The sequence below is a fragment of the Malurus melanocephalus genome, unplaced genomic scaffold, assembly GCF_030028575.1.
Source record: "Malurus melanocephalus ecotype Western Australia unplaced genomic scaffold, MMel_1.1 scaffold_162, whole genome shotgun sequence".
NCBI classification, from domain to species: Eukaryota; Metazoa; Chordata; class Aves; order Passeriformes; family Maluridae; genus Malurus; species Malurus melanocephalus.
Window position 1 is genome coordinate 44,288 of NW_026623394.1, and position 16,246 is coordinate 60,533.

The 16,246-nt window shown below is 51.7% G+C and overlaps 1 protein-coding gene across 1 annotated transcript in view; it reads right to left on the minus strand.

The window, feature by feature from the left end:
• Positions 1-996: 996 nt before the first annotated feature.
• Positions 997-16,246, minus strand: part of DOC2B (double C2 domain beta) — a 30,058-nt gene continuing 14,808 nt past the window's right edge. Inside the window, exons 3-9 of the mRNA XM_057371912.1 lie at positions 15,275-15,349; positions 11,939-12,048; positions 5,438-5,564; positions 5,136-5,293; positions 4,273-4,354; positions 3,999-4,095; positions 997-3,159 (exon numbers count right to left, since the gene is read on the minus strand). Of these exons, the coding sequence (XP_057227895.1) occupies positions 3,023-3,159; positions 3,999-4,095; positions 4,273-4,354; positions 5,136-5,293; positions 5,438-5,564; positions 11,939-12,048; positions 15,275-15,349 (786 nt within the window). The 3' untranslated portion in view covers positions 997-3,022. The remainder of the gene's footprint in view (positions 3,160-3,998; positions 4,096-4,272; positions 4,355-5,135; positions 5,294-5,437; positions 5,565-11,938; positions 12,049-15,274; positions 15,350-16,246) is intronic.

Sequence of the window (16,246 nt, forward strand, 5' to 3'; positions counted from 1 at the left end):
GGGGCAGCAGCACCGGGAACAGGTGAGGCGCCCCAAAAGCAGYGCCCCTTTATAGGGCACGAGGGTCTGACGTGCCCTGGAGCGGCTTGGCACTCAAATACCTTAAGCTTTATTTTAATCTGAAGGGTTTGTCCTCCCTCCCSGTTTTATAATCAGCTCTTTATTCCCGAGGGGATAAAGAGTGACTTCAACAAAAATCTGATGGCTGAACAGAGCATCATTTAATTGAGTAAATATTTTTTTCCTTGTCTGTATTTTCCTGTAAGCCCAGTCTGTGCACCTGGGACTGGACATCATTCCCTGTGCCCTGATTGCTGGGCTTCAAGGCTACTAAATATATAAATATATCTAAATATATTAAAATATCTAAATATATCTAAATATATCTAAATATATTGAAATATCTAAGTATATAGAAATATATAGAAATATATTAAAATATCTAAACATATTATCTATAGATATATTAAATATCTATAAATATAGATAAAATATAAATATATTATATATAGCTATATTAAAATATACAAATATATTAATATATAAATATACAAAATTAGAAATAATTTATATAAAAATATATAAATATATATTAAAATGTCAACATAAATATATTAAAAATATGCATGTAGCATGTATTCTGCTCTGAGCCATATATATGTATTGTCTCTTCCATATATATATAGATATTTGTGTATATAAATAAATGTGTGCATATATATACAGTACATATATACAGTATATATATAGTATATATATTTGTGTGTATATAAATATATGTATTTATATTATGTATTTATATTATATATTTATATATATATACTATATATGTACACTATATAAATATATACAATATCTAGTATATAAATAAATACATATACTTACAAATATATATATATTTATAATATATTGGGCCAATGCTCTGCCTTAAAGCCATTTCTCCCTAAACCCTTCTGATCCACCCCCAAAATTCAAAAGCTACACCACCACCAGCATGAACCTTTTTTTTTTCCAATTATTTCATTTTTCAACCTTTTTATTCATCGGTTCTCGTTATAAATATTAACAAATCTGACCAAAAGGACACGGATAGGTAATACCGAAATACAAAAGTCTCTCAGGATGCAGGTAAGGACGGTTTCTGCAGCCTTCACACGGTAGCAAAACATCAGTATCAAACATTTCACGAGGCCTGGCGTGACAACCACCGACTCTGCATGCAGCTGGACGGACGGACGGACGGACGGACGGACGGAGTGTCCACTTAGAAAAGACCAGGGTACAAAGTGAAGGAACCCACGCACACATGTGCTACTCCACCTCAGGCACAAACCAGTTTCGTAGCAAGATATGCTGGAAAAAAGGATGGATGGAAAGGAATTTTGCTGGGAAAGGGAGGCACAGCCAACCTGGCRCTGCTGGAGCTTCCCTGGAAGCTCAGACCCCGACCAGGTTTTTAAGGTGCTGGACCAGCAGGGATTACCGGGAACATCCGACTTGACAGGCTGCCAGCATTCAAATAAACCCCATGTGTGTCTGCAGGATGCATTACAAATATAAAGTTATTAAAAAAACCCTATGAACGTTGTTTTGTTGGGTTTTTTTTTATCCCCCCTCCCCATATCAAACAAAGAAAACACTTGGAAAAGTAAACGTAGGATTCCAGAGATTCTGTTGTTTCCCAAGGAAAAATAAAAGTTGGCAACACGTGCACAGGGCTTGGAAGCTGAGGGTGAYTGGGACTTGTGGGGAAAGAGCAGATCTTCCTAAGAAATCATCAATTAAAGGCTTCMAAAAATTTGGGAAAGGYGCAGCATTTTGGAGGAAGTTTTAGYTCATCCCACTGGGCATCTGGTTGGAATGAGGATGAGGAGACTGGCCAAGGTGGATCACAGAGGATGATATCTGGGATTATCATGATGATGTTAAATTATCATGATGATATTAAATTATTATGATACTATGAAATCATTATTTCTGTGTCACATTACCATTACTGTGCCATACACAGAAATTGGTTCGGTTTGGGTGCTGCTGGAGGCAGAAATGAACTGACATGACGGCCCTGCTGGAGCTGAGCATCCCTACAAACACAACTCCRAGGCTCAGCACCTTCATAATTTAATGAAAGAATCGAAAATGTTAATAAATTCATCATATGATGAACAAATTGGAAAAGGATGAATGAGGGAAAAAAATATAGAAAAATTCACGCTGGAAGCAGGTTTTGCTGGAAAAACAGCCGTGCTGCTGTGTGGTGTGGTTTCCTTAGGAGTGAAACATGCTGCTGGTCCTGGGAAGCGGGAACAGCCAGGCTGTTCTGCTGAACTTTGGATTTTACCTCCCAAACAGCAAAAAAAAAATCAGATTTTGCCTCCCAAACGGCAAAAAAATATCAGATTTTGCCTGCCCCATCCCAGGAGGAGGAAAGCCACGTTCTGCACAGCTCTGCCGACTTCCCATGAGTTACTGGAGAGGATGAGCACAACATTCCCGGGAGGAAAGCGAACCCTTTTGGGGTTCACCAAGGACACACAATCATTCTGACAGGGGAGCTTTAAATGCAGAAAAAAGCCAGTTTAGGCCCAAACCACAGGGACTGACAAACCACCAGAGATATGGCACGGTCRCCTGGAGGAGACGGCTCCGGGTTCTGCGCGTTTTTGGGGACGCCTTTGGCCGACAGCGGACACGCGGACGGACGCACTCGTGTTTGCCACTGACTTTGCAAGGCAGCGAGGAGATTTTGGGGTTCRGGGGAGGAGCCGGGCTGCAGGGCATGCAGGGGTGCACACCTGGGCGTGTGTGTGAGTGTGTGCACATGCACGCTGAGAGCGGGGCCGGAGCGGGGCCGGGCGCTTTGGGAAAGCCTCGGGAGCGGCCGGGCGGAGCGAACCACCGCCGCCTTCATCCCTGGGATGGGCTTTTCTGCAGCCAGGCCCTGCCGGGGGTGTCCTGCTCTCCTGGCTGTCCTGGGACCCCCGTRCCCAGCGCTGGGAGGAGTCCAGAGATTCCCAGGGGTTCAGTCGCTGAGCACGGCGCCCGGCAGCTCGTTGGTCAGCGTGTGCCAGCGCTCGATCTTCTTGTCTTTGTTCTTCAGGCAGTCGAACCAGTGCTTGAGCCGCTCCCCTTTGGCGTTAATTCCCAGCACGACCCCGCCTGGGGAGAGAGCAGAGATGGGAAGAGCTGGGGGGAGCACCGGCCTGGTGGGGGATGATGAGAGATGTGGGGGATGATGAGAGATTTGGGGGATGATGAGAGATTTGGGGTTTGCTGGGGGAAGCCAGGTGCTTCAGCATCCTCAGTGTCCAACCTGGGTGAAATAGTCAAATAAAGCCCGTCCTGCCCAGCCCTCTGGCTGTGATTAGGGACTTGCCCCTGGCTGTGCCCTGTCCCTGTCCTTGGCTGTGCCCTGTCTCTGTCCCTGGCAGTGCCCCTGTCCCTAAAAATACCCCTGTCCCTAAAAATGCCCTTGTCCCTCTTCCTGGCTGTGCCCTGTCCCTGTCCCTGGCAGTGCCCCTGTCCCTAAAAATACCCCTGTCCCCAAAAATGCCCTTGTCCCTCTTCCTGGCTGTGCCCTGTCCCTGTCCCTGGCAGTGCCCCTGTCCCCTGTGCCAAGGGCTCTCTGCCATCCCAGATGCTGTTGGAGGTACTCATTAAAATAACTGATAAATCCCAGCGACCAGGAACAAAACCACAACGARCCCAGACATCCAGCAGAGATAAATAAAAGCTCCCCGTTGAACCTGGTTTTTCACCCAGAGGAAAACATCTGCAAACAGAAGGGGAGAGGCAGACTCGGCTCCTCCCTGCTTGGATGCCCCTCCAGAGGTTCAGGTGAAGGGGAGGGATAAAAGCAGGACTGAAATCCTGTGAGGATGGATGTGGGGATGGAGAACACACCGGGAGGCTGGAKGGGTGCAGGAAAAATGAGAGGAACAGACAGTGGAGATAAATCAAAGAGAGACCAAGGAGAATTTCCAGAGTGTGCCACTGACCTATGAAATCGTTGGATTTCCCGATGTCGTAGTCCCACACGGTGACTTCCAAGGTCTTCTTTGCCAGGTCACCGTGCTTGATCTCATAGAAGAACTCCTGYAGGGCAGCAGAGGCAGAGTTAGGATCAAACAGAGCCTGGAGCTGCTCATCCTCCTCCTCCTCCTCATGGGGAGCCCAGCCCTGGTCCCTCACACCGTGATTGAGGTGGGGATTTTTTCAAGTCTGAGGTTGAGAAAAGCACCTCGGTGAGAGCCACCCCCACCCCGARCTCACCTCGTTGAACTCGGGGTTCAGCGTTTTCTTCTTCACCGCTGTCTTGTGCTTGGATTTCTTGTCCTCATCGGGTTTCAGATAACTGCAACGAGACCGAAGCAGCCCCGTGGGTGCCGTGAGGAGGGCAGGAGGTGACAGGGGGGGACATGGGTGGCTGCAGGACCAGCTCATTCCCTCCTCCCCTGCTCTGCCCTGCCAGAACGCTGRCAATAGCTGGGAGGAGGCAGCATTTCCCCACCTTAGGACCAAGMGAGCTCTGATTATGCCATCCCCGGTCCCTAGGGGACACTGGCACTGCACACAAACCAGTAACCATCACTCCCMAAACCAGTCACTCCCAGCCCAGAACAAGGATTGTGTGACTACTTGTTCATCCAGAGCCTTTCCTGGGACAGGAACAACATCCAGAGTGGAAAAGGGAGCAGGAACAGGGTGGCTGCAGCTTTGAGATTTTCACCTGACAGGGACAGTGCAGGCTTCAGAGAATGAGGAACCTGGGAATGTCACTGGGAAGAGCAGCAGAGGGGTCTGTGGCACCTTCAGGCACGGGCACTGTCCTGCTCGAGCCAAACCCTGTCCTTATCCACCTTGGGCCACCAGCTGTGTCCCCAGAGCCACGCCCCTCCTGCAGACCCTCTCAGTGGCCACCTGGCCACCGCCAGACCACGGGGACAGCCCCACAGAAGCCAATCCCGCGCCACCCCACCTGGAAGCTCTGCGCAATAACCTCCAGGGAATATCGGAATATCGCTGCGGGCCACCACCGCCAGCTGCCGCCGTGACGGCCTCATTTGCATCTCCTAATGAGAGCAATTAATTCCCGCCGCGGGGAGGGGCGGGAGGGGACAGCAGGGGACACTCACATTTTGACGTAGGGGTCGGAGTAGCCGTTGGCATCCATGGCGGCCAGGTGGGCGCAGCGCACGATGCCCACCAGCAGCCCCTGCTTCTGCGAGCTGTACTTGAGCGACACCAGGATCCTGCCGCGCTCCTCCAGCGACTTGTCCTCTGTTTTATCTATCTGGGGAGGGAACCAGCGCAGTCTGGGGGCTGTGCAGGGGTGCAGTCACTGCCAGACCCCACCCCTGATATGCCCGAGGGGTTGAACAGCTCCGGAAAGAGCTGTTCCCATGGTGGGGTGAGGCTCTGAACGCCCCCCACTCACCGGCAGCTGCTTCTCCAGGCAGATGTTGAAGTTTTTGGTCTGGTTGGGCTTCAGTTTCTTGAGCGGGATGCGCGTCTCGCCGATGAACTCGTTGTGGCGGAATTTGTCCTCGTCGCACACCGAGATCCTGCAAGGGGCGCGGGCTGAGCGGGGACGCGGGGGACGGGGCGGGGGAGGGGGGATGGCAGCGAGGGGACAGCTGGGGTCACCCTTCCCTCGGCCATGGACAGGGGAAACAGCTGGAATGCAGCTGGAATGTAGCTGGAATGCAGCTGGAATGAAGTGGGAATACAGCTGGAATGAAGTGGGAATACAGCTGGAATGTAGCTGGAATGAAGTGGGAATACAGCTGGAATGCAGCCTGAATGCATCCAGCCGCTGGCACAGCCTGGCCAGGGCAGCTCCGGGTGTGAGTCCCTGTGTCCAAGCCACATCCCAGCCCAGGAGCTGCTGGAAAAGCACTCTGGACCCAATGACCCTTCTCTCAAAACATCAAAGTCATCAGTGACTACAGCAAAATTCGGAGTTGCTGAGCTGCGTTTTTGCAGCCATGGAGGCTCTTCCTCATCCCTGCCCTGGGCTGCACAGCCGGGAGAAACTTCCCAAACATCTCCTTCCCTCCTTCCCGAGGGCTCGGGCACTGTTGGAGCGGAACCCCTCCCCTGGCAGGGACACAGGACGGCTCTGTCACCTCCTGTCCCCCCAAACAGAGGGATTCCACACCCAGCCTGTGGAAACACCACACCTGGGCCAGGTGAATCTCCCCAGCWCCGCTGGGATCCCAGGATTGCATCTGACGGCAGTGCCGAGGCTGTTTTCCATGGAAAAGCTATAAATGCCTTTCCCTGAGCTGGCAGCTCATGAGTCACTCCCGCGTCGCTTCCCAGCCCGCGGCAGGAGAGGCGGCAGAGGAGCAAAGTTAAGGCTCTGCCTGCAGCTCCCCAAATCCCAGAGAAGGTCAGGAGGGTGCCTTGAAGGTGCCTGGACCTGGAAATGGGGAAATCCATCCCATCCTGCTCCAAAGGGAGCATCCCCATGCAGGGACTCCCTGGGCTCCCTGCCCATAAAGGAATTGCCTTCCCCTTCCCTTCCATCCTTTCTCCTTTTTAGAAAAATATYCTTATAGTGTCTTCTCACCCTTTTGGTGCCTGATTGTTTTCCCTTTCAGCCACTCCCATCTCCCATCTCTACCTCCAGGAACAACACAGGGAGAGGGAAAAGGAATTAAAGATAAAATAGAGCCATGTGGTCCCACCTGAGGGCGACTGCACACCACACCCCTGCCCTGCTTAGTACCTGAATGGTTTATCCACGGATGATTTATCCATGGATGATTTATCCATGGATGGTTTATCTGTGGATGGTTTGGTGGCTTCTCTCAGGACGGTTTGAGCACCCTCATGCTCACAAGTGAATTCCAAGGAAGCAAAGAATCCGTGGTGATTTCTCAGTGCCACAGCACATGGATCATCAASGCCAGGGAGCAGGGGTTTGGAAACCCAAAGGGTTTGGAAAAAAAAAATTGCTAGGAGCTGGAAAATAAGGAATTCTGCTCTCCAGAAAGCTGTGGATGGATGCAGCGTTACTATAGATACCCACGGAAAAAAAAAACCAAAAAAAACCAAAAAAAACCACCCCACCACGGCAGTGAAACCCTCAAAGAGAATCTCAAATGCAGACACAATGTTCCTCATTTCCTCTGGATTTCTTGGGAAAGAACAAAACCAACACAGCAGCAGCTCCAGGGCCAAGGCATGTGGGAACCCTGTCCATCTGGGCAGAGCTGGAGAGGGACAGGAGGGGACAGGAGGGGACAGGAGGGGCCATGGCCTCATAGGGAAATGCCAGCCCGGATCTGTTTGCACAGCCAGCCATCGTGGAGCGGTGCAGGTTACTGGACACTCAGGGTTTGGGATGGTTTAATTCCTAAAAATGTGAGCAAGGATTCTCCTGGCAGTGTCCAGTTACACCCCAGGAGCACAGCAAGATCCCAAACATGATGTCCTGCCTGCTGTGAAGACTCAGGAGCCTCAGGAGGGGCAAAAGCCTCGGAAGGAAATGTGGAAAACCGCAGTGGTGGTGGCATTTTGAGMATCTCCAGTGTCACAAGGGGAAAGWTTCCATTTCAGTGCCCACAGGGGCAAGGGAAATCCCTTGGGAAGTGAATTTTGGCACTTCTGCAGGACCTGGGAACTGCCCTGAGCAGCTCAATGGAGCTGGGGACACCTCCAGGCCTCYCCCAGTCCCATTTTTCCTCTGGCCACCTCTCAGGCGGGTCCCCACATTTTGTCCCCATCTGTGCATGATGCCCACAGGGGGTTTTGTATCAGCTCTCCCAGTGCCTCAGGCTCAGCCCCCAGCCCCAGTTCCTCTTCCCAGCAGCATTTCATCCCCACTGGAAAGGAATTTCCATCTGGGGCAGGCTAGAAGTGAAGGCAGCGAGCTTTGAGTGAGATGAGCAGGAAGCTCCAGCCTCGCCCCTCCCTTTGGCAAAAGGCACAATGCAATCACACCAGCTTGGATTTTATCCACAAATCGATGTGGAGGGATTTTGATGCTCTGGGTTAGAAAATCAGCCCCTGACAAACAGCACGAGGTACCTCTGGCAGCCTCGCTCACCTCCCTGTAACTGGAGCCTCACCCCTTTCTCATTTTCATTAATCCCAATCCCAGCTCAGCTCTGGGTTTCACACTCTCACTGTGGGGTCCTGATCTTCAAGTTCAGAGCTACGAAAACCTCCTTGGAAGCAAAGCTGAGCAGCAAACGAGCAATCAGCGCTCGATAAACTTCTCCTCCCTCCCACTCAGCGCGGGCTCCTGGGTGACAGCCCTGACTCACCGCGGCTGACTCACGGGCTCTGCTCTCTMACACGAGCTCCTCGGCCCTTTTTCTGGTGTGGAGAGGGGGAATGGGGTCAGCAAGGACCCCTTTCCACAAAAATGCACTCATAACAGGCAGCAGGGTGTGAGATGCATCCCCTGTGCCTAAGATTTCTCATGGTGGCAGTTTGGGAAGCTCTCCATGAGGAGCAGGGGATGCTGGTTTGGTTTAAGACAGGCAGCACCAGGCCAAGAGACAAAATAACAGGTTGGGAAAGTCCAGTTGTTCAAAAAACAAAAAAAGACTATTCCATCCTGGGCTCCATCACAAAATGCCTCAAAGTCTGAGCACAGAAACCACAGCAGAAATTATAATTACAGTTACAATTACAATGGCACCTGCAATTCCAAGCAAACCCCATCCAACCATTCCAGAGTGAAGCAGTTTGGGACCCCAAACCTCAAAATGCCTGCACTCTGTGCCCGTTAGCCCCRATCAAACCCCATTTTCTGAATAATCCATTTAATGAGTCATGATTGTGTTTGTCAAACACACGATTAAACAAAGGATCCCTGGCGCTCCGTGGGCTCKCCGTGAATAACGAACGCATCCACTCGCCAATAAATCCGGATGTGAATAATTACATCCCCTATTTGGCCGGCTCGGGTGTTTATGATGAATGCAATTTATTTATTGCATATTATATGGATTATTGAAATGGAGGAGATTTGATTCTGCCTRTTYCTGAAGGGTTTCTCTGCCTCACCAYGGGACAYGGGGTGGGAATGGGGGCTCCAGGGTGGGATTTCCCCCCTGGGACTGGCAAGGACGCTGCCCCCAAACCCGTCCATCCAAGCCCAGAGTGTTTTTCAGGGCTCTGACCCTGCCTCTTGCAGGCTGTGGGTGGTTTCATCCCTGCTAAGCCCTGGGCTGTGCTCGGGGATATTGAATTCAATGAATGGATGAGACCTTTGGAGATCCTCCCACCTGCTGCGCTTCCTGAAATCCCAAATGTCTGCGGGGTTTTGAGGGGGCTGATCCATTAACAAAATCCTTCTGCCAGGGCATTCAGCAGGGCTGCCTTCACCTCTCCTTCACCTCGGGGAAACAAACCCTGACGGCTCCTGGGGTCTGTCACAGCAATGTCATACCCCAAAAAATGGACAAGGCCACGTGGGGATGGGGGAGAACCTCTCTGGGCAGGATATGGGGTTGTGGGGATGGGCAGGAGGATTCCTGGGTGCTTTTCCAGCCTCCCTGATGCACCYTCAGGCTGTGGGGAGGCGAGGGCTGGCAGCGGCTTTGATCTCCTTCATTTTTACATTAAAGAGACTCTGGAATTGCACTCCCCACCCCTCACAAAGCTTGGCACCAGGGACGGTCACCGCCCCGACCGGGGGAGCATCAGAGATGCTCTTTCAAGCAGGAGCCTCTCCTGATCAGCACAGGGAAAAGCAGCGTCCTCCTGGCTTTGAAGCTGGCTTTTCCTGATGGAAAAGGGGATATTTTGAGGAGGAGGTGGATGGGTGAAGCGAAGAACACAAGGCAGGACCATGCACGAAGGTGTTTTCTGCTGGGGGAGCCAAGGGTCATCTCAAAGGAGGGAAACRGCTCCAGMCACACCRAAACACGGRCAGACRGTCAGTTKGGATGGGRTTTTGGGAAGGAATCTTTCCCTGGTGCCTGGAGAAGCTGTGGCCATTCAGGATTTCTGAGGAGAAAAGGGCAAATCCAGCCCTGCACACATTTCCATCCATCCCCATCCCATAATTCCCTGTGGGATCACAGCCTTTCCCAAGGGAKAARCAGCTCCCAGCACCCTAAAAGGGCRGGGGGCTGAGCCCTCCTGCTCCCTGACGCCTTCCWGCCAACAACTCAGCCCAACATCTCCCCACAAACCGATTTCCGAGCTCCAAGAGGCTGCAAACTTCAAAGCCTGGAGTGCAAAAACACCCACCAACAACAACAACAACAAACTGGAGCTTCCCAGCCCCACCAGCCCGCAGCCCTTCCAGTGTGACAAATGTGTTCTGAGTGAAATAATCATCCATGGTGCCGGATTTCCCATCCCCCTGCACATTGCACACCATAGGTGGGCTCTGCYCCTCTTCTCCCCTGAGCAAGACCTTCCYCAGGGCAGCTTTGTGCTCCTGGYAYGGGGAAAATCACAGATTCCTGCAAKTGAGGAGGGAGGGATCCCAGCCACGGAGCTGGCAGAGCCCTGAGTCCTTGGAGAGGGATGCAAAATCCTTTGTTTGAYGGCGGATCTTACAGCAAATCCCACAGAACGGCCCCGGATCGGCGTGGGGATGGAGCAGCTGAGGCTGCTCGCAGTTCCTGCCCTCATCCAGGTGGGACAGAGGCCAAAATGTGAAAATCTTTGCCCTCAGAGGTGTTTGCTCCCTGCAGAGAATCATTSCAGGCTCTCCCAGCCCTGCCACGCTGCCCCTGCCCACCTCCAGGGAGATACTGAATGCACAGACTGAACCAACAAAATTATAAAATAATAAATATTTCCACTCTCTGTTTAGTTGGTCAACGATTCACAGCTGCCTCCAGCTTTCTCCCAAAAAGCTCAGCTTTGAAAGGGGCCCAGAACTCCCCCAAGGGGGTTTTCTCAGCAAGGGGGGACCACAAAGCCTCGACACGTGCCTGTGAGAGCTGGGCAGGAAGGGGTTAAACCCAAATCATGCCATCTGGGCAGTCAGGAACCAGCCAGAGAGTTATGGGGTCAATGATACAGCAGGAATGGACTCCTCAGAGGTTATCCCAAATCGCTTTGGGATATCACTTTGGGCARTCCCAATTCGTTTTGGGATATCATTTTGGGCAATCCCAAATCACTTTGGGATATCGCTTTGGGYTATCCCAAATCCYGCTYKGGGATATCACTTTGGGYTATCCCWAATCCCACTTTGRGATATCACTTTGGATTACCCCAAATCCCGCTTGGGGATATCACTTTGGATTACCCCAAATCACTTTGGGATATCACTTTGGATATCACTTTGGGTTATCCCTAATCCTGCTTTGGGATGTCACTTAGGGTTACTCCAAATCCTGCTYTGGGATATCACTTTGGGTTACCCCAAATTTYGCTTTGGGATATCACTTTGGGTTACCCCAAATCCCATTTCGGGGTATCACTTTGGGTTACCCCAAATCACTTTGGGATATCACTTTGGGTTATCCCTAATCCTGCTTTGGGATATCACTTTGGATTACCCCAAATCATACTTTGGGATGTCACTTWGGGTTACCCCAAATCCCGCTTTGGGATATCACTTTGGTTTATCCCAAAGTGATTTGGGRTATCACTTTGGATATCACTTTGGGTTATCCTTAATCCTGCTTTGGGATGTCACTTAAGGTTACTCCAAATCCCGCTTTGGGATATCACTTTGGGTTACCCCAAATCACTTTGGGATATCACTTTGGGATTTCACTTTGGATATCACTTTGGATTATCCCAAATCCCACTTTGGAGTGATGGATTTGTGCAGGGTGCACACTCAAACTCCCCACTTTTTGGGGGATAACTCTGTTCCAGGAGCCTCCTGCAGGGCTGGGCATGGGGATCCCATTGGGAATTGTCCCTGGGTGGGGAGGGGCGGTGGCAGAGCACTGAGGGAGAGGAATGGACCGTGTGACCGTGTCCCCCACCCTGCCCCCGGCCCTACCGCAGCGTCTTGCGGATCATGTCCTCGTCGGTGATGCCGTAGTAGGTGAGGGTCTCGTTCCAGGTGGGGTTCAGGGTGTTGCGCAGCGTTTTGGTTCTCAGCTTGTTGGCCTGCAAAAGGGAAGCGGGCTGGGGTCAGTGGGGTCAGTGGGGTCAGAAAAGGGCACCCAGTTCGGACAGGAAGGGTCAATGGGTGCTGCCACCCGGCTGGTCCTCAATGGAGTGACTCAAACCTGCCCCTAATTCAGCAAAAAACAGAGGGGCAGGGACAGGGCAACTCCAGAGCAACCCAACCCTGCATCCTGAATCCTGGAAATCACCAGCGGAATGGGAACCTTGGCAGAGCACARAGGGGATTTTATTTAAGCAGCAAGAGAGAGCAAAAGAGGGGGAAAATATTCCTTTTTAGATTGGATAAAAAATGCTGATTTGCCGCCGTGGCTGTTTGTTTGTGATCCTGTTCCCAGCACAGCTCTTGATCCTGCCTGGCTCCAAACAAACTCCCTGACAGGAGTTCTGTCAGCTCCTTCCTGCAGCTCTGCCAGGCAGGAGGATGGGGACAGCAGGGCTGTGTCCCCTGGAAGGATGGGACATCCTGGCTGAGGTGCTCACCCCTGTGTGGGTTGCAAATTAAAAAACCTGAGGGAGCAGGAAAGGCTGGGGCTTTGCCATGTTTGTGTGGGCAGGTGCTTTACAGCCACAGCGTTCCTGGGGCTCTGGGCCCTTTAGATCTCTCCACCCTAACCCTAAACCTAACCCTAAACCTAATCCTAGTCCTAGTTAATTTCCCCAGCCAAGAACCTGGGTTTTTTCTTACCAGAAAGATGGAAGAGCAGCAATGTTTGGGCCCTGCTGCCATGGCCCTGGCAGACCATCTCCAGCCCCAGTGTTTCTGGAGTTCTGGGCCCTTTAGATCCTAATCCTAACCCTAAACCAAACCCTAACCCTAATCCTAGTCCTAGTTAATTACCCCAGCCAAAAATCAGGGTTTTTTCTTACCAGAAAGATGGAGGAGTAGTGATGTTTGGGCCCTGCTGCCATGGCCCCAACATGCCTGACAGGCCCGGTGTTCCCACAGCTCCAGGCTCTTTAGAACTCTCAACCCTAAACTTAACCTTAACCCTAGTCCTAGTTAATTTCCCCAGCCAAGAACCTGGGTTTTTTCTTACCAGAAAGATGGAGGAGCAGCAATGTTTGGGCCCTGCTGCCATGGCCCTGGCAGGCCTTCTCCAGCCCCAGTGTTTCCGGAGCTCTGGGTCCTTTAGATCTCTCAACCCTAGCCCTAAACCTAACTTAGCCCTAACCCTAGTCCCAGTTAATTATCCCAACCAAGAACCTGGTTTTTTTTCTTAAAGAATGGGAGGACCAGCAATGTTTGGGCCCTGCTGCCATGGCCCCGGCAGGCCCTCTCCAGCCTCAGTGTTTCTGGAGCTCTGGGCCCTTCAGATCCTAATCCTAACTCTAACCTTAGCCCTAAACCTAACTGTAGTCCTAGTTAATTACCCCAGCCAAGAACCTGGGTTTTTTCTCACAAAAGGATGGAAGAGCAGCAATGTTTGAGCCCTTCTGCCATGGCCTTGGCAGACCATCTCCAGCCCCAGTGTTCCCACAGCTCTGGGTCCTTTAGATCTCTCAACCCTAGCTCTCACCCTAATTTAGCCCTAACCCTAGTCCCAGTTAATTATCCCAACCAAGAATCTGGGGTTTTTTTTCTTACAAAAGGATGGAGGAGCAGCAATGTTTTGCCCTGTCCCCTCACGGTTCCCTTTGNTTTTTTCTTACAAAAGGATGGAGGAGCAGCAATGTTTTGCCCTGTCCCCTCACGGTTCCCTTTGGGCCTTGTGCCCCAGCTCAGGGGACGCTGATCTCCTGACTCCCTGAGCACCCCCATTCCATGTAGGGCAGATAAAAGGGGCTAAGACTGCAGGCTGTGCTTCCCCAGCRGGYTCCCAGCCTGGCACAGCCTGGYACAGCAGCGATTTTCCCTCTAATGAGGTGTCAGACAGCTCAATCCCTGCCTCAGCTGCTGCTGGGCGTGAGGAGCTCTCAGCACAWCAGCCTTGTGCATCTTTTTGGGAAGCTGCGGCGTTCTCCACCTTGAAGTGACAAGGACAGCAGGGAAAGTGCCCTGATGGCATCCACAGCCCGCTCACACCTCTGGGGACCCGGTCCTGAGGCTCTGGAATTGGGAACTAAAGTGGGTTTAGCCAAAGAGGAGGCGAGATGAACACAAAGCTGCCCTGGGAAGGGGCAGATCGGAGGAGCTGAGCTCCGGGAGCACTTTTTTCTCCCATCTGGGATGATGAGCTCAGGAGCCAGCTCTGCACGGGAATGGATCCAGCCCTGCTTCCCACAGGTGCCTGGGAGCCCAAACCTGGGGCAGGAACATCCGAGGGACTCAGGGACAATCCTGCTGCTGGAATATCCACCCAGGCACAAATCCCTGATCCCCCTAGGACAGATCTGGAATGCTCCCGAGGCAGAGAGAAGGTCCCCCCACTGTCCATGGCTCTGCAGATCCCGTGTCCCCTCCCCTCCTGCATCTCCAGCCTCCACCAGCTCCATCAGAAATCCGTGGATTTTGCAAAGCATGGAGGTGAGTGATAACATCGCCGATGAGAGCGCTGCTGGCTCCGTTGTGAAACTCAGGATGTGGTTAAAAACTCCCTCTGCAGCCCTGAATTAATCCAGCTGAACTGTAACAAGTAAATACACCTCCTCCCCCCCCCCAAAAAAAAAAAAAAAAAGGTCTTTCCTTTCGTGTGGAATAAGAGTGCAATTAATATTCCTAATGCATCCACGGAGCATTTAAATTCCACATCCCCGTCACTTACAGCGAGCTCTCAGCACACATCAATATCTTTAATTACTCTTCTCTCCAGCAAGCRCTGAGCCTAAGGAGATGGAAATATTCCCCTTATGATTTATACTCTGTTTTATTATGATCTGAGGGGGTTTTAAATGCAAAAGAAAAAGGGCAGAGAAAAAAAAAAGGAAATTAAAAGGGTCCGGATTTGTTTAGAGCTGAGATTTCTTCACTTGGTGCTTCCTGGGGGCTCCTGGAGCGCAGAATTCCCACCCYCTGCTCCCAAGGTAAGGAATCAGGGCTGGCACCTGGCTCCCAGCCAGTGGTTTCCCAGAAAGGCATTTTCCATCCCTGCAAGGATAGATTCAGCCTCAATTCTTAACCTGCTGCTCTCTCTGAGCACCTTTTACCYGAGAAATTCAAGGTGTGGGTGCAGCAGCCCACGGCTCCTGGCTGAGGAGCTTCTCCCAGGATTGATTTCCAAGGAAAAGGTGCAACTCCAGGAGAAGAAGAAGTGAAAAGGATTCTCACCTTGCTGGCTCCGGGGAGCAGGTGCAGCTTGACGTAAGGATCGGCCAAACCATTGTGGTCCATTGGCTTCAGGCCCTGGGAGGGGACAGCAAAAAGCAGGAATCAGAGTGGCTCTGCTGAGCCCATCCCACAGCTCCTGCTCCCATGGGATATCGCTGGTCCATGGAGGAATTTTGGATTCCTCGGGATTGGGGAAGGAGAGGATTCTGCAGGATCTGGGCTCGGCATTCCAGCAGCGCCCGCAGATCCCAGGAGGGGTTGTGGGAAGCTCCTCTCCTGCGCGTGGCACCATCCATTCCTCCTTTCCTCATCCCGAATAATTTGGGGGTGAAGGCAAATCAGAGCAGTGATTTCCCAGGCTGGAAATTACAGGGTTCTGTCATTTCATAATTGCTGCTGAGCAAACACACACCTCTGCCGCCGTGGTGGCGCTTCCAGAGGGTGGGATAGCACCTCCCTACTCYGAGTTGTTGAGGAAGAGCAGCTCCAGGCCAGCGGGAGGCTGGTGCCAGCCCAAATGCTGGGGTGTTTGCAGARAAATCTGGGGTTGTGGGAGCGCCAATCCAAGGAATTTCTTGCTGATGGATTTTCTACAAGACCCTCAGTGAGTGGGTCAGGTTTGTCACAGTGATGCCCTGCTTTGGCAGAGGGAGGGCACAAAGCTCTACCTCTGTTCCTCCTTCAAATCAACTGAAAATTATCCAGGGGTGATGCCCAAACCCAGCCCGAAGCCATTCCTCCACAGACTGCTTGGAAAAAAACTCCACAGGGCAGGGAAGCAAGGCAGGAGAGTGAGGAATGGAGCCTTAGTTCTCACCAGACCTAGGGAGGGAAGGGAATGGCTCTGTCAGGGAATTCCTTGGGTTATTTCCAGCCTGGCTGTGGGGTCCTGGCAGGAATCACTGCAGGGCTGGCTGAGGGTAACCCTGGATCAGAGCAGGGATCCTGTGCAGAGGTGCCCACCCAGCCCTG